The sequence below is a fragment of the Nesoenas mayeri genome, assembly GCF_963082525.1.
Source record: "Nesoenas mayeri genome assembly, chromosome: 1".
NCBI classification, from domain to species: domain Eukaryota; kingdom Metazoa; phylum Chordata; class Aves; order Columbiformes; family Columbidae; genus Nesoenas; species Nesoenas mayeri.
The window spans coordinates 213,725,259-213,747,371 of NC_137541.1; the positions used below are offsets into that span (position 1 = coordinate 213,725,259).

The window sequence follows — 22,113 nt, forward strand, 5'->3', positions numbered from 1 at the left end:
ATCTACAAGCTCAAAAGTAGCAAGATAAATTTGCAGAATGGCAATCCTTTCACACCAAAATATCCTCCCGGACTGAGGAGCCCCTCTGCTCTTCTGCACTGAGGAGCACCACCGCATAGGATCATAGAAGAGTTTGGGTTGACGGGCCCTTCCCAGCTCCCCAGTTCCACCTGCCATGAGCAGGGACATCTGCACCAGCTCAGGGTGCTCAGAGCCCCGTCCAGCCTGGCCTGGGATGTCTCAGGGATGGTTCATCCACCACCTCTCTGCCCAACCTGGGCCAGGCTCTCACCACCCTCAGGGCAACAATTCTTTCCTCATGTCCAGCCTGAATCTCCCTCCTTTAGTTTAAACCCATCACCCCTTGTCCTGTCACAACAGACTCTGCTCAAAAGTCTGTCCCCATCTTTCTTATGGGCCCCTTTTAACCACAGAAAGGCCGCACTAAGGTCTCCCCGAAGCTTCTGTTCTCCAGCTGAACACCCCAACTCTCTCAACCTGTTTGCCTTGTGCTTAAACTCTTCCCCAGACACTTGCTGGTGGCCGGGCTGTCGGGTCAGACCAGCTCTTCGCAGCCCTCCCGGGTTCGTGCAAGCTGAGCTGAGCTGGGCTGGGCTGAGCTGAGCTGAGCTGAGCTGGGCTGGGCTGGGCTGTGCTGAGCTTTGCTCCCGCAGAGCGAGCCCCTCCGTCCCGACCAGGGAGCCCGGGGGCATCGCCGGAGCCGGACACCGTGTGGCCAGCACCGGGGGGTGTGAAGCCAGGATTCCGCAAGCCCCCCTGCTCCCGTTCCCCGGGGATCTGCGGCAGCACAGCCCGGGCACCCCCAGGCTGCGGCGGGCGGAGCGCGGCTCGATGGTTCCCTCTGCTGGGAGCGGCGGGACGAGGATGGGGAACCAGGGTGAGGGATGGGGACGCAGGGGTACGGGATGCGGGATGCGGGATGCGGGATGCAGGATGAGTGATGCAGGATGCAAGATGCAGGATAGGGGATGCGAGATTGGGGGATGTGGGATGGGGGATGAGGGATGCAGAATGGGGGATGAGGGATGCAGGTTGGGGGATGCAGGATGCAAGATGTGGAATGAGAGATGCGGGATTGGGGAATGTGGGATGTGGGATGCGGGATGCGGGATGCAGGATGGGTGATGCAGGATGCAAGATGCAGGATGGGGGATGCAAGACTGGGGAATGTGGGATGGAGGATGAGGGATGCAGGATGGGGGATGTGGGATGCAGGGTGGGTGATGCAGGATGCAAGATGTGGAATGAGAGATGCGGGATTGGGGAATGTGGGACGTGGGATGTGGGATGCGGGATGCAGGATGGGTGATGCAGGATGCAAGATGCGGGATGGGGGATGTAAGACTGGGGAATGAGGGATGGAGGATGAGGGATACAGGATGAGGGATGAGGGATGCGGGATGGGGGATGTGGGATATGGGATGGGGGATGTAGGATGTGGGATGGTGCATGTGGGATGGGTGATGCAGGATGCCAGATGGGGAATGCAAGACTGGGGAATGTGGGATGGGGGATGAGGGATGCAGGATGTGGGATGCAGGATGTGGGATGCAGGATGAGGGATGCAGGATGAGGGATGCAGGATGTGGGATGCAGGATGCAGGGTGTGGGATGCAGGATATGGAATGGGGGATGCAGAATGAGGGATGAGAGATGTGGGATGTGGAATGGGGGATGAAGGATGCGGGATGCTCCTGGTCACTGCCCCGCCATGTCCCCACAGCCTCACTTACAGTGGGAAGCTCCTTATGTAAACAAGGAGCTGGGGGCAGCTCCTCTTTGGAGACCACAAATGAGAAGACAAATCCATGGGGTCGCACTGGTTGCCCCATGCCAGGCTTGCCCCATAGGTTCTGTGTCCAATGCCAGGTCCCTCACAGAAAGGTGACAGTCCAGAAGTCAAGTTTCCTGGAGAGGTCCTCACCCGAGCGCCTTACTGAAGGTGTTTTGCAGAGGAACCCCAGCAAAGCCTCTGTCAGGGAGAGGATGTGTGTGCACAGACTTGCCCAGCACACACCGCCCCCCAAACACAGCTGCTGCGTTCAAAAGGTGGCTGTGCACTGATTCTTAGACTAGTTTGAAAACCCAAAAGCCGAGGTTCTTATAGTATTATAATACGCAGCTCTGCTTGCCAGATCTGAGCTGTAGCTTGCCGGCAGTGCGGGACAGGAGAGCGGAACCCCCAAAAGCTGCTGGGCAGTGCCAAAACCTGACATCTTTGTGTCTTCTCTAGGTCTCGGTCCCTGTGTGCAGGGTGGGAGAGAAACGAGGTGAAATCGGTCCCCTCCCCGAGAACCTGTGAGATCTACATACCATCGGCTCACCCACGGGGGCAGATACCCAAGTGAGGTGTGGGACACGGATAATTCCAGCTTTTCCAATATAAAACTGATTTTCAGGCATTAGAAAGCATTAGTGCACCTATGCCACATATATGTCAAGTGGGCCACTGAGGCTTGAGGACCTTATTTAATTAAACCCACAAATACTTACACTAGAGTCGGTCTGAGCCAGGTGTTGTGTGCTGCAATACCCCTGCTGGGGCCGGGCAGCCACCAGGTCTGCACCAGCCTACAGGTGGTGACAACGACTCTTTGCAAATATCCCGGTTTGGGGGGCTTGAAAATCTAATCTTGAAATGTTGATTCCCAAGGCGTCAGGTCGTAACTTTCCTGAGAAAGAAAAGAAGAAAGAAAGGAAGAAGAAATGAAAAATAAAATATCTGGCTGAAACATAAAATACCTGGCAAAGGGCAGCCTGCCTGGTTTTATTTCAGGGACTATATCTAGCTTTAGTGCTTAATTTCAGGTACCTAAGTTTTACTTTCTTCATGCTTTTATTGGTTTCCATCCCCCCACAACCTCTTTCCGCTCACTCACTTGTTGACCATTCCCACTCTTTGTTAATATTGGATTTTTCTTTTTATATCCCCGAAGAGCGTCCTGGCGGAGCAGAAGCCGAGGCTGAGTGTTCGGACCAGGAATGGCGATGACAGGCTGCCGCAGGGCGCTGACACGTCCGCCGTGTTCGTCACCCCGGCGCCCGCAGCAGCGTCTGAGCACCCGCAGGGCAATCGCAGCACAACCCGTGTCACCCGGTGGGGTTGGCTGCAGGAGGCTCGTGTGCCCCCAGCCCCGTGTCTCCAACCAACCCACCTCAAACTGCCTGGAGGAAAAGAACCTGGGGGTGTTGATCAATGGCTGAACATGAGCCAGCGTGTGCCCAGGTGGCCAAGAGGCCACCAGCATCCTGGCTGGTACCAGCACTGGTGTGGCCAGCAGGCCCAGGGCAGCGACCGTCCCTGTGCTGGGACCTGGGGAGGACGAACCACCAATCCTGGGGCAGTTCTGGGCCCCTCAGCTCAGGGCTCAAAATGGCGGCACCAAAATCACCTCAGCGCACAAAATGGCGGTGCCAGTGGCACCAAAATCACCTGAGGGCTGAAGAAAGGCCTTGAGGTGCTGGAGCGAGTGGAGAGAAGGGAACGGAGCTGGTGAGGGGCTGGAGCACAATGTGATGGAGACTGAGGGACCTGGGGGTTCAGCTGGAGAACAGGAGCTGAGGGGAGACCTTCTGATCTCTGAACTGCCTGAAAGGAGCTTGGAGCCAGGGGGGTCGGGCTCTGCTCCCCAGGAACAAGCGCCAGGAGCAGAGGAAACGGCCTCAAGTTGCCCAGGGGAGGTTGAGGTTGGATGTGGGAACAATTTCTTCCCCAAAGGGCTGTGGGGCATTGGAACAGGCTGCCCAGGGCAGTGCTGGAGTCACCAGCCCTGGAGGGCTGGACAGACGGACAGGAGGTTCTCAGGACATGGGGCAGGGACAGAGCTGAGGAACGGTTGGACTCGATCATCTTGAGGGGCTTTTCCAACTAAAATGATCTTGTGATTCTATCCCCGCCCCACCGTGGGGTAGATTGCACTGCACCCCAATGGCTTTGTGTGCTCCATCCTGTGCCACGACCTCCAGAGACAATGGAAGGCGACCTCTCACCAGGCAGCTCACATTGAAGGATTTACACTCGAAACTCCATTAATTTTGTATGTTTTCCATCACGTTTGCCCAGGCAGCACAGAGCAGAGCGCTGCTGCTCCCAGAGGCATGTGAGCCCCACAGGGACTCATGGGGAGGGTACAAATGTCACCACCTCCCTGCCCGCTCCACCGGTGTCCCCTCGGGTGCAGAAGCAGGTGTCTTCACTCCTGGCTGTCACGGGAGCTTGGTGAGTTGTTTACAGGAGCTGCTGGGTTGTTTGCAGGTTCTGCTCTTTGTCAGGTTTCTGTGGCTGAGGTGCCTGATTTGAACTAAAAGGCGAAATTCTGCAGCTTGGAGAACCACCCCCCCAGACTACTGCAAGATGCAGCTTTAGGTTCTGAGATGAGAAACCCCATTTTCCAGGCAGGGTTTTTAATGTAAACGCTGCTGCTTTGGCTCCGGGGACCTTCTCTGACCCGAAGGCAGCAGGTACCTGCTGGAGAGTTTCCCAGGCTCTACCTGAATCGACATTTCAGCCTCCGAAAAGCTGACAGCCTGCCTGATGGCCGCATTCTGCCTTTCATGCATAATTCCCAGTAAGGGGACAGGGATGTGCATTTGAAGAAGCAGAAAACTATCGGCAAACTATCAGTTTCTTCTGTCCACCAGGCAGGCTATTGGAGTCAAAGCAACCTAACCCTGACTGCCCATCATCTGTGGCTCTACTTCACATTTTGGCTAGTTTGGCTAATGCTGCCCACACAGGTGGCTTTGTTATTCCTCTGGAAATACTGCAGATCACCTTCTGAGCAACTTAGAGGGGAGGGGAATCACAGAGAGAAACAGCAAGGAGAGGAGCTGCAGCAGTCCCTGCTGTGCACAGAGCGAATTCTGCACACACAAACCCCACGCACCTTGGGTTCCTGGGGGATTTGGCCTTGTTGGGTGCACATCTGGTGGCAGATGTGGACAGCTGAGTGCAGAGCAAGAAGACGTGACATGGTGTGGGGCAGATCACATCAAGCTGTGTTTCACCCAGCTGCAGCACAAATTATGCCGCGGGGCAACCCTGGGGGTCTGACACAAGCAAACACCGAGGATCCTGAGCTCTTCTGTGCGGAATCTGCCCCAGGATTGCTCAGCTCCCCTGTCACCAGCCCTGCTCTGCCTCAGACCTTTGCTTCTGCCTTTGCTTTAAAATTCAGCAGCTGTTCTGCCTCCCCAGCACAGGGTTGTTCCCTGAGACCCCATACTGGGCAGGATGATGATCCTCCACTCTGCCTTGCTCTGCACAGGTTCATGGATCATCCTTCGGTACTGATGCGATGCAGCCACCAGTAAATGCCCTTGTTGTGCTGGATGCTGTGAGAACGTCTCCTACCTCGCAGGGATCCTTCTCTGCCGTCATGCAAAACGTGGTGTGAATGAGCGAGAGGCGAGGTAGGTACTGAAAGAAACAGCATGTTGTGTAAAATCAGTGTTGGTCATCCCCGACTTGCCACCTGTCTCATAAACTTTTGGGTGCTACAAAACAAAAGCACAATATATAACAGCAATTGGAGCAGGAACGAATGGATTCCAAGATTTTGCACCAGCTTGTGAACTTGGGTAAATCCCTTTGCTGGATTTCAGTATCTGAGTTTGCAAAATACACTTTTACATTTAGTTTATTACTGATTTGGGGTCAGTATCTCAGGCATGCTTCCACAATGTGGTGTGGGGGGGTGATTTTTTAAAACACTTTGGGATCCAGAGAAATAAAGTGCTCCAGGGAAACAGATGTGGTTTTGACGTTATGGACTATGCCACCCACCTCTTGCTCTGTTTTCCCTTACAGGGAAAGGAGCCCAGGGTAATTCAGATATCATCCCACCATGGCAGCTATCAATCAAACCAGCTTACAGCCTCCCTCTTTCCTTCTGCTGGGCGTGGTGGGCCTGGAGGACCTGCACTCCTGGATCTCCATCCCCTTCTGCCTGATGTACATCACAGCACTCCTTGGCAACTTCACCCTCTTGTTTGTCATTGCGGCGGAGCGAAGCCTCCACGCGCCCATGTACCTGCTCCTGGCCATGTTAGCGGTGGCAGATCTCGTGTTATCCTCATCCACAGTGCCCAAAGCCCTGAGCATATTCTGGTCCCTTTCCAAGGAGATGACTTTCCAGGCCTGCTTGACCCAGATGTTCTTCACACACCTGAGCTTCATTGCAGAGTCGACCATTCTGCTGGCCATGGCAATTGACCGGTACGTGGCCATCTGCAACCCGCTTCGGTATGCCACAGTGTTCACGCCCTCGGTGGTAGCCAGGATAGGGTTGGCTGCAATAGCCAGGAGCTTCTGCGTGATGTTCCCAACAATATTCCTCGTCCGGAGGTTGCCGTTCTGCGGACACAGCGTCATGCCGCACACCTACTGCGAGCACATGGGCATCGCCCGCCTGGCCTGTGCCGACATCTCCGTTAACATCTGGTACGGCTTTGCCACCACCCTCCTGTCCCCAGGTGTGGACATTGTGCTCATTGGGGTATCGTATGTCCTCATCCTCCGGGCTGTCTTCAGGCTCTCGTCCAAGGCTGCCCGGCTGAAGGCAGTTGGCACCTGCAGCTCTCACGTCTGCGTTATATTAATATTCTACACACCAGCACTTTTCTCATTTTTCACTCATCGGTTTGGCCACAACGTCCCCCACCACGTTCACATCCTGTTGGCCAATCTCTATGTGATCCTGCCGCCCATGCTAAACCCCATCGTCTACACTATGAAAAACAAACTCATCCGAGAAAAGGTGTCCCAAGTGCTCCTCAGGACTAGGCAAGTGTGGTGACAGGGATGCTGTTCCTTTGAAAGGAAAGCACAGAGAGATCACAGAATCCCGGGATGTGAGGGGTTGAAGGGCCCTGGAAAGCTCATCCAGTGCAATCCCCCCATGGAGCAGGAACACCCAGGTGAGGTTACACAGGAAGGTGTCCAGGCGGGTTGGAATGTCTGCACAGAAGGAGACTCCACAACCCCCTGGGCAGCCTGGGCCAGTGTTCTGTCACCCTTACTGAGAAGAAGTTTCTTCTCAAATTTAAGTGGAACCTCCTGTGTTCCAGTTTGTACCCATTACCCCTTGTCCTATCATTGGTTGTCACACAGAAGAGCCTGGCTCCATCTTCCTGACACTCACCCTTTCTATATGTGTAAACATTAATGAGGTCACCCCTCAGTCTCCTCTTCTCCAAGCTCCAGAGCCCCAGCTCCCTCAGCCTTTCCTCACACGGGAGATGCTCCACTCCCTGCAGCATCTTGGTGGCTGCGCTGGACTCTCTCCAGCAGTTCCCTGTCCTGCTGGAACTGAGGGGCCACAGCTGGACACAAGATTCCAGGTGTGGTCTCCCCAGGGCAGAGCAGAGGGGCAGGAGAACCTCTCTGACCTACTGACCACCCCCTTCTAACCCACCCCAGGTACCATTGGCTTCCTGGCCACAAGGGCCCAGTGCTGGCTCATGGTCATCCTGCTGTCAACCAGGACCCTCAGGTCCCTTTCTCCTACACTGTTCTCTAATAGGTCATTCCCCAACTTATACTGGATGGTCCAAGAAACTCCCTAGTTGCCACTAGCATGGTAATGCGAAATCTCATGGTCCTAGGACAAGCAGGATTGGTCACATCAGGCAGGGCTATGTGATGAGCAGGGATAGATCACTGCAGGGAACTTGGGGTGATACAACTGCTTGAAATTCATAGACCCATGAGGATCAGGAAGAGACCTCTGTGTGTTGATCCACCCTCAGTGTCCAACGTGGCCAAAATGAAAGTGCCCCAGAGCCACCAGAGCCTGAGGAATTCCTCCATCCCCTGAAGGCACGCGTTTGGTAGACCACTCATGCTCTTCAGGGATGGGTCTTTACCACGTATATCTTGTCCCTACCACTATGTCTGTTCCACAAAACTCTGCGTCACCTCATTCTTTCAGGGTCTTGAGGAAAAATCAGTGTGAATTATGGTTCAGCCTTCCCATGGGGCAGGCCAGGAGGTGGCAGACACAGAGCTCAGAAAGGTGTATGGAGGCAAAACTTGGTGAGCTTACAAGATAGCCTAACGGGTATAAAATACTGGTGGAATGGAACATTTGAGTGCCAGGCAGCAAAATAACAGACTAGACTAGACTAGGCTAGACTAGATTAGAATATTAATTAACTCCTTCCTGCTCCAAACCCTGTTTGTTTACATGGAAATAGCAATGCATAATAAATTCATGGATTAATAATGCATGCATTACCAAGGAAAGAAGATCCCCATTTCTCTCTGTTCACCCGATGCACAGGCAGCAGGGCTGGAACGTCCTGGGAACACCCGGCTGGTGGTGCAGACTCACAACCTTCACTCTTGTGCATGAGACCCTGGGGACACCTGTGTCAAACCCGCCCTGGCGGAGTGTCTCACAGCTTGTCTGCTCTGTTTGAGAGGATTCATCCGGCAGGATTCCCACCCCCAGGACCTCCCACAGACCTGTTCTTACAATGGCCAGTCTGGTGACAACCTGTGTTTGCTTTTGCTGGTTAATCTCCTTTGTACCCGCTGAGAATAACTGTTCTTACTGATCACCCCTTCCTGATCCTCGTGATGGCTGTGTTCCCTAATTAAGTGATACAAATTGCTGATATTCCTAGCATAATATTGGTGGATATATCCAGTACTCTGCTGCCACATTTTAAACTTTATTGAAGTATTTATTCCTTCCCCTCCCCTTATTTTTTCTCTTACCAAAGAAAGTGGACAGAACATCGTTCTCCATTAGCCATTATTGTAAGAGGAAAATCAACAGAGGAAATTATGTTTGGTTAAAATATTTATGCTGTTAGATCTCTCAGAGTTATGTGCATTTCTTCTAATTAATAGCATCTTATGTGTGCAATGCAAGAAGCAGCATCTGGCCATAAAAACGGCACACCTTCCAACTGCGATTTTATTTCCCTGGTCTTAGCAGTTATTCAAGTTGGGACCAGGTGATGAGTTTGCACTTTAGGTTTTAACCTAATTCTTGTTGCCTTTCTGAGCTGTTTGAGTCCACTGCCACACAGCCACTGGGATGTCAGAGATTAGGACAGCACAGATACGGGAGATGAAAATGTTCAAGGCCCTGGACCCCTCCTCCTCAGATGCGATACTCAAGATAGTCCTAAGGATTATGATGTACAACACAACAAGTAACAGTGAGTCTGAAGCCATTGTGGAAAGAGCAAACACTTAAGCCATAAATGCTGTTGTGTCATAAGTGTCACATAAATGTGACTCAGCTACAGTGATGACACCCTGGTGTAGACAAGGAAGAGTGAGAGGGACCTTTTACCCAGTGATATTGCAGCATCTTCAGGAGAAAGGAGGTGGGAACACCAGAAGTGCTGCCTGGGTGGTCAACCCCATACCAGTGTTGGTGCCACCAAGTTTGTCAGGAGGGATGTATGTCTGAGGGGGTGGACATCAAGACAAAGAGGTCAAAAGCTGCAGCCATGACCACAGCAGATTTGGTGCTGGAGAAGGTGCGGATGAAATACATCTAGTTGAGGTATCAGTTGAAGTAGATGGTTTTGTAGTAAAACCCAAGCAGTCTGGGCTCCGGCATCTCCAGCCTGTCACCGCCTGCTCTGCTGGAACGCCCGGACTGGACCCAGTGCCCAGACATGGTCTCACCAGTGCTGAACCAGCGGAACGACTGCTCTGCACAGCGTGTGTCCCCCAGCACCCCCACAGACCCAGCACTGTCCACCTTTGCTGCAAGGAGGAAGCTGGGGAGGGACTTTTCACAAGGGCAGGTAGTGATGGGGCAAGGTGTGATGGCTATAAACAAAATCAGGGTAGATTTAGATTATATATGAGGAAGAAATCCTTCCCCATGAGGATGCTGAGGCACTGGGACAGGATTGCTAGAGAAGCTATAGATGCCCCATCCCTGGAGACATTCAAGGACAGGTTGGACGGGACTTTGAGCAACCCGGTCTGGTGGAAGGCGTTCCTTCCCATGGCAGGGGGGTTGCTTCCAACACAAACCATTGTATGTTTCTTTGATACTGTGACTGCGAAAGACAGAAATGGATAAATCCACTGTACAATAGACTATCAGTGGTTCACAAGTACTCTCCAGCTGAAGGCGACGCCAGGTGCTGGCCCTCTTTAAAGAGAAGAGCAAACATCATCGTACACTTACACATCTCCCTGATACAAACCTCCCTTGTTAACAGCGTCAATGACACTAATAAATCCAAGGAGTGCAGACTTCAGATCTTCCCAGCCTTTTATATACATACATGGAAATGTAACACTGAGATGACCAGCTGAAGTTCTGTTCTCTATGGTATTTACAGATACAGCCCTTCTGCTGGACCTTGAATCACCACACGTGGGGCCGGGTTCGCACTTTTAGGCTCACAGCAGGGAAACTGCTGCTGTCTGCACATCAGGAGGACGCTCTGCTCTCCCCTCCATCCCCTGGGGTGGGTGTCTGCCCGCCTCCCTCTCCTATCTTCTGCAGAAACCAGCGATGCGCAGCAGGTAGACAGATGCTGGGGTCTCTGCACACTGGCTTCCCAAGTTAAGATCAACACAATCTTTAAATCTAAATAAAGGTTGGTAAGAACAACCCTGAGATGAGCAGCTGGGTCTGTTGGTCCCTTCCTGCCTGTGGTGGGCTGTCAGCATTCTGTGGGCTCTACACCTCACCCCAGAGAGGCCTCCGAGCTGATTCCTGGTCCCACAACTTGTCCCACCCTCCCAAGGTGCAGCAGGCAGCTGGACCCGTCATGGTGTGCAGCACTAACAGCCAAAGTGACCCACAGTGACCGAGATGGGACAGTGTGCAGCTTAGGTAGAATCATAGAGTCATTTTGGTTGGAAGAGGCCAACCGTTCCCAAGCCCTGGCACTGCCCCGTGTTCTGAGAACCTCATGTCCGTCTGTCCAGCCCTCCGGATCTGGTGACTCCAGCACTGCCCTGGGCAGCCTGTTCCAATGCCCCACAGCCCTTTGGGGAAGAAATTGTTCCCACATCCAACCTCAACCTCCCCTGGGCAACTTGAGGCCGTTTCCTCTGCTCCTGGCGCTTGTTCCTGGGGAGCAGAGCCCGACCCCCCTGGCTCCAAGCTCCTTTCAGGCAGTTCAGAGATCAGAAGGTCTCCCCTCAGCTCCTGTTCTCCAGCTGAACCCCCAGGTCCCTCAGTCTCCATCACATTGTGCTCCAGCCCCTCACCAGCTCCGTTCCCTTCTCTCCACTCGCTCCAGCACCTCAAGGCCTTTCCTGGTGTGAGGGGCCCAAAACTGACCCCAGGATTCGTGGTTTGCCCTCAGCAGCACCCAGTTCAGGTGCTGGTCATTGCCCTGGTCCTGCTGGCCACACTGTTCTTGATTTCTTCTCGGAATGGGCTGTGGGGCATTGGAACAGGCTGCCCAGGACAGTGCTGGAGTCACCAGCCCTGGAGGGCTGGACAGACGGACATGAGGTTCTCAGGACATGGAGCAATGCCAGGGGTGGGTTAACAGCTGGACTCAATCATCTTGAGGGGTTCGTCCAACCAAAATGATTCGATGATTCTATGGCCCGGGACCACAGGGCAGCTGTGTCCTCCACCTGGAGCCTCTCACAGGTGTGGTCCAGGCTCTGGAGGATGGAGATCGCAGCTGCTGCCCAGAGCTCCCGGGAGCGGTGATGGGCACACGCCTGCCCTGCGGCCCCAGAGGCAGCTGCTGCGAACAAACATGGGAAAACATGGGAAACCTCGGCTTACCTCAGAGCTGGGTGCCAACGCAACCAGCAAAACACCGTGAAAATGCAAAATCCTGATTCCACCGGATACTAAAAACGGGCGTTAAAACAGAAATGTGAGATATGTGCCATAAATCTCAGAGCCGCTCCTCTTTGGTTATATTTAGCCGTGAAGATTGCTGCCTCCCAGTCTGGAAGAACAGCTTGAGAGTTTCAAAGATTTTTATAGTTTTCTGACTGTAAATTCGTCTAATAAAAGGCAGCACTGCTTACCACAGTTATATTTGCCTTACATATTTGCAGCTACATACTTTCAGTAGCTACGTCTTATATTTTTATATGCATTTCAATATATTTTTATAATTATTTTCATAGGATTATATATATATTTTTATAATTATGTTTTTATAGCCATGAAAACCACTACCCTCAGAACTTCTGCAGCCTGACCAGCCATCCTGCCCATATTTCCTGGAGGCCCAAGAGTTTTTCTTGGGGACTTATGTCCCTAAGTCTGCTTTGTGCTTGCTGGTGCAGGACGCTTTGTGTGGCATCAAGGATAAAGCCTGTTGACTGATGCTCAGGAGGGAGCCAGATGTGTCTCGCATTCATTTCGGTTAAGGAACGTTACAGAGGGAAGGGATGTGCATCTTTTACGTCCCAGATTCCTCCTTGCTTGGGATGCATGATCTTCTTGTGAGACAGGCTTGTGGACCTGAAAAGAAGTGCAAACAGACCTGGAGGAGATGAGGTTTTAAATCTTGCTTTCAATTCTGCCCTGAGATTGCAAGGAGTTAAAAACGCTGTGCTGAAAGATGCTATTAATCAGTATACAGGCTTTCCTTGGGGTGTGTGTTTTCTAAAATGGCTAAAAATGTTCAACAGAGTGAGTCAGAACTATTAAAAAAAAATATTAGCGGAAAAGACAGTATGGCTTAAGGATAAGACCTGGGGATTGGAATCAGGGCACACGTGATGGTGAAGGCATTTCCAGCAGGCAGTGATGCTTTGCCCCTCATTATTTTACCTGAGTGAATAATTTTTCAATAAAATTTAATGAAAAATTCATGTATTATTCAAAATGTTGTGCAGCCACCTCAGTGTGGATTTAATAGGTAATAACGTACAGAGATCTGATGTTTCTCCTTCTCAGACGTGAGCCAGGGTGCACAGCCCCACACAGCAGAGATGCCTCGACCTTCTCTTCTGCACTCTTGGACCCTGCGAGGACAATGGTCTCTGTCTCTGGTCTGTAGCAAAGAACACAGACTGAGAAAATGGGGATCCTCTGAGTCCCAGCAGGGTGTCAAAGCCAGACGGGAGGTTCCTCATCCTGGTGGGGCTACAGCTATCTCAAGGTTTGAAGAAATACAAATCTGTATCTGCGGGCATGAGTGAATGACCCGCTGAGTTCCCACCAGCCGGGCAAGGGAGCGATGAAACACGACCATCGAATCAGGGACTGCACAACACAATCGAGGCAGCCTTAAATCTGAAATTCTCTCCAGAATGAGCTGAAAGACACAGGGGTGAGACAGAAAGTGCTTCACACAGCCCCGAGTCACCATCTTCATGGGACAGGCAGGATGGAGAATTAGAGGGTTGTCCAACACATTGGTTTCCCTTGTGCTTTGAGTCTTTGTGTATTAAAAAGAGCAGGTCTATAATTTTTTACGCCGAAGGGCTGGTGCCCACTTGCATATAAGATGACATTGTAATGCTGCCTGTTGGCAAATCCAAAATGGCTTTAGGATTTACATTTCAAGGTAAAACACAGTGTGGTTCTTAACTGTGACTATAACCCACTACTGGAACAAGTGACCCCAGACGGTGGTGAACGGTGTCCCTGAAGGTGTTTCAACCAGAGTCTTCCTAGAAGCTCTCTGTGCCACAAAATAGTTTGTGTGAAGGGCAGAGACTTGGGGAAATGTTAGAGTTGAGGTAACAGAAGACATCGGACCCATCATCTCAGCTGTCTTTAAAAGCTGTATTCTGCACATCAGAAAGAACACGCACACCCAGTACAGAGGAAAATGAACAGAAAAATGCCTTCCCTGGAACCCTCCAAGACCCTCCACTCACACAGTTTTCCTGAACTTGGAGAGATCACTCTTTTGAAGCTCAAAGTAGATGCATTATTGATAGGAAAAGTTTCCCAGCTGCATTGGCTGAATTTTAGAGATATTGATAGTGTTTTGCAGCCGGCTGCACACAAGCTACAGAGTGTGTCTGCTGCAGCTATGAAACACTTACGATGATAAATACAGTTGTCTCTTTTACTCAGCAATTCAATATTTCTACCAGCCCTTTGTCGTGGTTTAACCCTGGCAGGCAGCTCAGCCCCACGCAGCCGCTCACTCACTCCTCTGGTGGAGTGGAAGAGAGAATTGGAATGGTAAAAGTGAGAAAACTCATGTATCGAGACAGAGGCAATTTAATAGGTGAATTCAACTTATTCTCCTTCTTCCCTCACATTTTATTGCTGAGCATACCACATGGCATGGAAAATCCCTTGCTCAGCTGTCCCAGCTGTGTCCTCCCCAGCTCCTTGTGCACCCCCAGGTCACTCACTGGTGGGGTGGTGTGAGAAGTAGAAAAGACCTGGATGCTGTGCAAGAACTGCTCAGCAGCAACTAAAACATCCCTGGGTTACCAATACTGTTTTCATCACAAGTCCAAAGCACAGCCCCATACATGCTATGATGAAGACAATTAATTCTATCCCAGTGAAAACCAGTACATCTTTCTGCCTTATTTCTATCTAGATTGAAAAAATTCCACAGGTAGACAGTGTTGTGGTATGCAGTGTTTAGCTTGAAATACCCTTTATTAATGGGATAAGTGCTTGAGTCCCTGCTGTAAAATGAACACAAAACGTCCTATCTATCACCTTGTTGTCCTTTGAACGACAACCCTTCTCCTGCCCCATTTGTTTGTTTGTCTCTCCCCTCTGGACCACCACAGTCTTCCACTGAGATGCCTCAATGACCATTCTCAATGTTCTCCACAATATTCTCAGTGTTGCCTTCACCCCCTTTCTCCACCACCTCAGCTTTTTGCTCCGTTTTTTCCCACCACTAATCTCTCCAAAGAGATTCCTACTCACCATCTCAAGCCCAAGAAAAGCTCTTTCTTGCCCTAAATATATGCTGCTGATGTGGGACACAACACAATAAGTAGAAACCTTTCCTTCTGGAGGGTGCAGCTCCTTTCCTTTCCAGTGCTCTCGGGAATTTCTGACACATGTTTCTCTTTCCAGCCCTCTCGGCACAGTAAAGATTTAAGAACTGGGCTTTCCAAAGTGACAGAGCTGCCTTTGAACAACAAGACATTGCACAATTATTTCATTCATTGGATAACACATGGCTGATCCATACAAATCAAAACATAGACATGCCATCAAATTGGAGCACAAGTCCAGCACTGATATTTATTTATCTAGATTTTTGCATTTGAAAGTGTAGCAATTTTTGTTATTGTATTTGGCATTTTTGTTGTTATTTAGCATCCCAGTCATGTATCCCAGGAAGAGAAGCAATTGGTAGCAGCAGTATTTAATATCTGTACCTTTCCTGGACACTGAAGCACAGATCAGACACTTTAATATGGTATTAGAAGTGCAAAATGGACAATCCCTCCTACAAAGATCTTCAGATCTAAAGACATGAGAAGAGAAAGAAAGGAGTGGAGAAAAAGGACAACAAACAGCACGGATCATCACGAGGGGCTGCAGGAACCGTATGTGTCACTGTATGATATCTGGCAAACAAGAGGTTATATTGCAAATTATGGATTTGGTGAACAGAATCAGGTGGAAAACAGAGAGGGCTGAGATTATTTAAATTACCATTTTCGTGTTGCTCACCTTATCAAAATCATCTGGAACAGATGAAACTTCATCTACAGTAAAACATGAAGACAAATATCAAATAATCATCCATGACTGTTGTGCTGTCACTGAAATTGGTTTGTGACTGATTGTGCAGCCTTTTGATGGAACGGAGCATTATTCAGGTACTCAGCAGTAAAAACATGAAGGAGTGAGATGACAGGGATAACTACAAGAAATTGTGGGCTATAAAATGTTCTAACAGCTGACTAAAACCTGTAGACCCAAGAAAGCACCTGTGGGCAGGTCATGGCAAGCACTGCTCAGCAGGGACAAGGGGACAGACCTGGGTGGCAGCTGTGACCCACTCCACATGCTGGGATTTCTGATGAGTCAGTTTTAATGTATGGATATCAACAACAGCTGTTCATACCTTCATTGAGTAGATGCCCCACATGACAAAAAGCAAATGCACTTTCCACATTATGAACTTGCATCAGATCGTTCTGTTGAGTGAGTGTTTCCTAGAGCACAGATCTCTGCCAGGGACATGTCTCAGGTCAAGGGGAGAAGGTCCTTCTTGGCAAGAGGACCCCGAGGATGCCACTGTGGGTTAGTTTGGGTTTTATGCTGTGGATGATGGGGTCCAGCACGGGGAGGACCAGCAGGTAGATGTTGGCCATGAAGAGGTGAATGAAAGGGGAAGCATTCTGGCCACACTGGTGAACCATGGACAAGCCAACCATGGGCTTGTACAGGATCAGGACTGACAGCACAGAGGACAGGCAGCTGTTCAAAGCCTGAGATGTTCCCTCCGGGATGTGACGCTCAGAATGGCCCAAGCAATCAGTGCAGATGACACAAAGATGAGGTTGTGGCTGAAATGCCAGAAAGAGAACGGCTACAGCAAAGCCATAGTAGTTACTGAATGTGATGTCTGCACATGGCAGCTCCATCAGACATCTGCACGGAGCAGCCGGACCAGTCCTGGCACCAGTGAGGATAGAGGACTAGCACAGAATCACAGCATCGCAGAATAATGTCAGGGGTTGGAAGGGACCTGGAAAGCTCATCCAGTGCAATCCCCCCCGGAGCAGGAACACGCAGGTGAGGTTACACAGGAAGGTGTCCAGGCGGGTTGGAATGTCTGCACAGAAGGAGACTCCACAACCCCCTGGGCAGCCTGTTCCAAAGGCCATGGCCAGAAAAAACAAGGACTCCATGAAGGAGATGGAAGAATGAACCAACCCCAAGAAAAACAGACATCAAAACTGATTTCCAGGTGGTTGGCCCAGAAAACACTCATCACAGTTGGTGTTGTAGACAGAAACAAACCCAAATTGGTGATGGCCAGCAGGGAAAGGAGTTGGTACGTGAACTCATTGAGGCTCGGATCGCTCCTGATGACAAAGGTGATTGTGCAGTTCCCATAGGGGGTGCAACATAAACACCAGTGAAAAGGATGGAGAGCCAGACGTGGGCAGCATCCAGCCCAGGATGTCCCTAGGGGTGAACAGCATGAGAGGAATGAGAGGAACTGGTTCTGCTGCAACGTGACATGATGAGCTGAAGCATGAGAAAGCAAGGTAAACCCATAATCAGTGAACCAGAGAAAAAAGCACAAACTATAAACGATCCGGTATCATAAATCTGCCCAATCTAAGCAAACAGATTTATGTTATGCACTCTGGCTCTCTCAAGTGCTGCGGAACAAACTCTTGTTTAAATGAGAGTCTGATGATACAAGAATTTACCATTAAAGATGTAAGCATTGCACTTTACTACAGCAGGAATAAATACTGTATACCTATAAGCTCAATAACTTCTTCATTTACCTGTTACTGTAATAAATACCAACACACAATACTATACTATTATACACATTATTAACTTAAGGAAAAGGGAGGAAAATTGTAATTGCCACTTGGATGCGTTGGCTGAGGAACCACATCTCCAAGTGCCACCATGTCACAAACTCCTCATCACCCAAACACCAACGGGGAAAATCCTCCAAGTCTTCACAGTGGTTGCAACAGAATGTAGGAGAAACCGCTGATGGAAGAGCTGAATTGCTTTTATAAATACACAGCGCATCCACCCCGAGAACACAGAAATTCTGCATGTTCATTGTATCCATGGAGAATTTGCTACGTACCCGGCAGGTGCACAGGACTTCTAATCTGAACATCTTTTAAAGAGCAGTAAAGCATAACGAGACATAGCAACATAAATCTAAATAATTCATACGAGACGCTAGGTTCTGATTTTATGCTGGGCAGGTAAAACCGACTTCAGAGAGGATGTGCGGTTGTGGTTGGGAAGCAGGTCTCCCAAAGCAGAGCACACTTTGAGGTGGCAGGGGACATATCAGACATTCCAGCTGCTGAAGACAGAAGGGGTTTTGGTAGATCAGTTGAATCTGGGAGCACATTTTTTTGTCATGATTTTGCATTATCCGGTGCCTGTTACCAAGGTACTAACAGAAGGGTCCAGCCCTGGGTTTAACTCTTACCTGAGTTGAAGTCCGAGCTCTGTCTCTCGGTGCCCATGAAGCGCTGTGGAGCAACAGGCTGCTGCACGGCAGGGATGGGGTTTGGGACTTCAGCCTTTCGTTTTGCTCCTTGCTCAGCAGCTCCTCAGTTAGCACTCAGAAATAGTTAAAAGAAAAAAGCCAAACTGAATGCTAACAGTGATTAGGACAGGAATCGCTAATGCAGAACAGTCCTTACTCTGCTGTACAAAGGTGGTGTTCACTCAGGTCTCCTTGGTCTCAGAAGGGGCACAGGTAACCGAGATGTCCTGTGTCGGTGATCCTGGGTGTGTGGGGTGGCAGGGACGGGCATTTCTGACTTCAGCGGGTTGGCGTCTTCCCCAGTTCCTCAATTATTTACTTCCAAATAGTCACAGATCACGTCTCCTGGTTTTCGCTCTGCTCTGACTGGGTGTGATAGCTAGCGTGATATTTTCAGTTGCTGTTATCATAGAATCATAAAATAATGGAATCATAGAATAGTTTGGGTTGAAGGGCCTTCCCAGCTCCCCAGTCCCCCTGCCATGAGCAGGGACATCATCACAGCTCAGGGTGCTCAGACCCCGTCCAGCCTGGCCTGGGATGTCTCCAGGGATGGTTCATCCACCACCTCTCTGGCCAACCTGGGCCAGGCTCTCACCACCCTCAGGGCAACAATTTCTTCCTCATGTCCAGCCTGAATCTCTCTCCTTTAGTTTAAAACCATCACCCCTTGTCCTGTCACAACAGGCCCTGCTCTAAAGTCTGTCCCCATCTTTCTCATCAGCCCCTTTTCAGTCTGGAAAGGCCGCACTAAGGTCTCCTGGAGCTTCTGTTCCCCAGCTGAACAGCCCAGCTCTCTCACCTGTCCCCAGCAGAGCTGTTCCAGCCTCGGGTCATTCCTGGGGCTGCTCTGGCCCCTCTCCAGCAGCTCCATGTGTGTCTGTGCCGAGTAGTCAGGGACTCTATTATCACTCGCCAAACAATAATGGAGCTGGGATGCTCTGAGGGGAATGAACAGCAGAATTTGACCAAAGCCATGCGTCCTCCCTATTCATATCCCAGAAACCTTCCCTGGGGAGATTCGCAATTCAACGGAAGGAAGAACCAGAGCGGTTGTGATGAGATATCTCAGACAACCCTCCCAGGGAGGACACAACGCCAGGAGCGGGGGCCTTGGTCTGCCACCCATGTGTGCCCACTGACCACTCCAGCCCAAATACCGACGGTGCATGAGGTTCTGCGGTGAAAGCTGAGGAAATGCAGCACAGCTGAGGGCAGCGTAAGAACAGACATGCTCACAGAGACAAAATGAGGAGTTACACACTTCATTGCTGGCGTTCAGGGACCATCTAGGGGGACTAAAATCTCACTTGTCCAATTGAATCTCACTTCAGTGCTACAACACATTCCCACTCACCAAGGAGGCTCGTTCCAGGGTTGGTTTGTGATATCAGACACCGAGCAAGCTCTGAGACAAGACACACAACAGCCCCCTCCGTTCCCCAGGGCACATCACGTAACACCACCGTGCCAACACGAATGTACTGCAGAGGAAACAAAATATAGAGTTTAGCAGTTGGGTGAACTTGGCTTTCTTCGGTTTTCCTCCGAGCTGCCTCCCCTCAGCGCTCCCATGTGCACGTGGGTTTATTTTCCCAGCCCGTGCATTCAAGGGCCAAATTCCATCTTGTTTCGTGGCTCCTGGAGAGGTTCTGCCCTTACCGTGGGTGTGAGGCAGCACGTCTGTAACCTCCGTGGGGAGTCCCATAGGCTTTTGAGACATCTCTTTGTCAGGTGGGAAATTCAGCTTTTAAGAAAGATCACTCTGTGCCCCTGTCTTCATTTACATCTCTCTCACTATCATTTCCCTTTTTTTTCTTACTTCTTCCCCGCTTTCTATTCTCAGGTTTTTCTTCTTTCTTGGCTCACATATAACTTACTTCTATATGCGTAGCCTCTTCATTCAGGGATATTAAAGTGCTTTATCAAAAAGAGGCAGTTTCTCTTCCTAATGTTCCAGCAAGCACAGCATGTGAGTGGGTTACCTAGTAAAATAAATAATTGGATTTTTTTTGTTGCAGCAGAACAAATTACGTTTTGCAGTCTCTCTACCTGTATCTTCCACCTCTCCACCATCACCTCCTCACCCCAAGGCACCCGAGTGCCCAGGATCCTTCAGAACAGCAAGGAAAACTCCTTTTCTCATCTGAGCTACCCACATACACAGACCTTTATTGCTTATTCTCCACAACCCACGTCCAGTGACCTAACAGCTCATCGAGCTGCCCTGGTGTGCAGAAGCCCAAAGAACTTCTCTTGCCCTCTTACAAGATGAGAGTGATCCAAGAGTTGTGCCATGTAATCCCCAATTTCAGTTTTAACAACCACATTCAAAATCCTAAGCCTTTTAGACAACAAAAATTTTGACAGATGGAACAATCAAGCATTTGAAATGAAAAGTCTGAAGCAGCAACATGTGTCCAATCTAAAATGTATCACTTTTTTCTCTTTCCTTTTACGTGCGTAAAGAAATCCCATGCTTACACTCTCTTCTAAAGTGCATTTTAATCAATATTTTCAGGAAAAGGAAGAAAGCATCAAATGGTCCCGAAGAAAACATCAGATGTTCCCTCTGGGATGCTGGGGTTATCGCTGCTACTCTTGTAGCCAAATGCTGATTCACTTCTGAAGGACTCCAGGACTGAGGTCCAGCTCCAGCATGAGATGTTCTCACGTGCCTCTGGAGGCATCTCGCTGTGCTGGGGGTGGGTGTCTTTCCGCAAGGGTCCCCGTTTTCATGGGATGCCCCACTCCAGCAGTTTGTGACGACCCAGCACTCAGCTCGGTTGCACCCTCTTAGTGCTGAGTCCCACCTGAGATGTCCCCATCACCAGCCTGGCCAGGCAGCTGTGACTGGTCCTGCATATTGACCCCGCAGCCCAGCACCACAGCATGGCCACTGCTGGTTACCGGCCATGGATTTGTGTTGAGTTTGCAAGGTCTCAGGACTGAGGCGTGACAGATTTACTACCTCTGAACTTGTCCTGACCCACCGGCAGCTTTGCTTTTACCACCTTTGACAGTAATGACAATTTTTATTCTGATTATGACTATGGCTTTTTTTGCTTATTGTTGTATGGTGCAACCAGAGTTTCAGTTTCATGCAGATAGTTGTAAAAAGTAGCTACTCTGTGCTGAATTTGATATTTATGACTTTAACATAATAGTGTAGAGCTGGGAAACACGGGTCTGGCAGGAGGGCGGTGGGAACATGGGATGCGGCACAGAGGAGTGCGAGCATGGGGTGATAAGAGATGGGGCACAGGAGACCTCAAGGCTACAAACAACTCAGGAATGGTCAGTTAAAGAAACAGAAGCACAGAGCTGGACCAAAATGGTTTTTAGGGGGAAGAAAGAGCAAAGAATGAGCATCAACAAGCATAAAATGCATTGTATTCAGGAAATCTGTATGTATCATGGATTTGAAGACCAATGAAGAAAAAGCAAGCTGTAGAAGCATCTTATCAAACATTAAAAAGAGACCAAGTGAACTTCAGAGTAAGGATAAATGGTTGGACTCGGTGGTCTTAAACGTCTTTTCCAACCTAAACCATTCTGTGGTTCTAAAGAGAAGCCATCAGCATCAACATCCTACTCCTCCCTGCGGAGGACTCCAGATTTCGATGACTTGGTGTGACACCCACCACCAAACTGAAGTCACCAGCCTTAGGACCCAGAGGAGCAGTGACAGGGTTGGCAGGACTCCAGGGAAGAGGCTGAAACTGGGAATTGTGTGTATAACAACCTTAATAACTCATTATTATTATTGTTATTACTACTACTACTGCTACTTGTTTTTCTCTAGAGAATTTTTTTTTCTGTAATAACTGGATCTGGACTAACAATTATTCTTGTATTAGGCTGTTTTCAATTACGGTAACAATTAGTTCTTGGTTCCATACATGAAGTTTACTCGCTTTTTGCCTGTAATTGAGGTTCTGTTCGTAACAACACACACGGCCCTCAGCAGCAGTGGTG

At 49.9% G+C, this 22,113-nt stretch overlaps 1 protein-coding gene across 1 annotated transcript; it reads left to right on the top strand.

Moving 5' to 3' along the window:
* Positions 1-5,867: 5,867 nt before the first annotated feature.
* LOC308037244 (olfactory receptor 52B2-like) lies at positions 5,868-6,818 on the top strand (the record flags this gene model as incomplete). Its single annotated transcript, XM_080338887.1, has 1 exon — positions 5,868-6,818. The coding sequence occupies one exon, from the start codon at positions 5,868-5,870 to the stop codon at positions 6,816-6,818; it is 951 nt and encodes a 316-aa protein (XP_080195013.1).
* Positions 6,819-22,113: the final 15,295 nt, after the last annotated feature.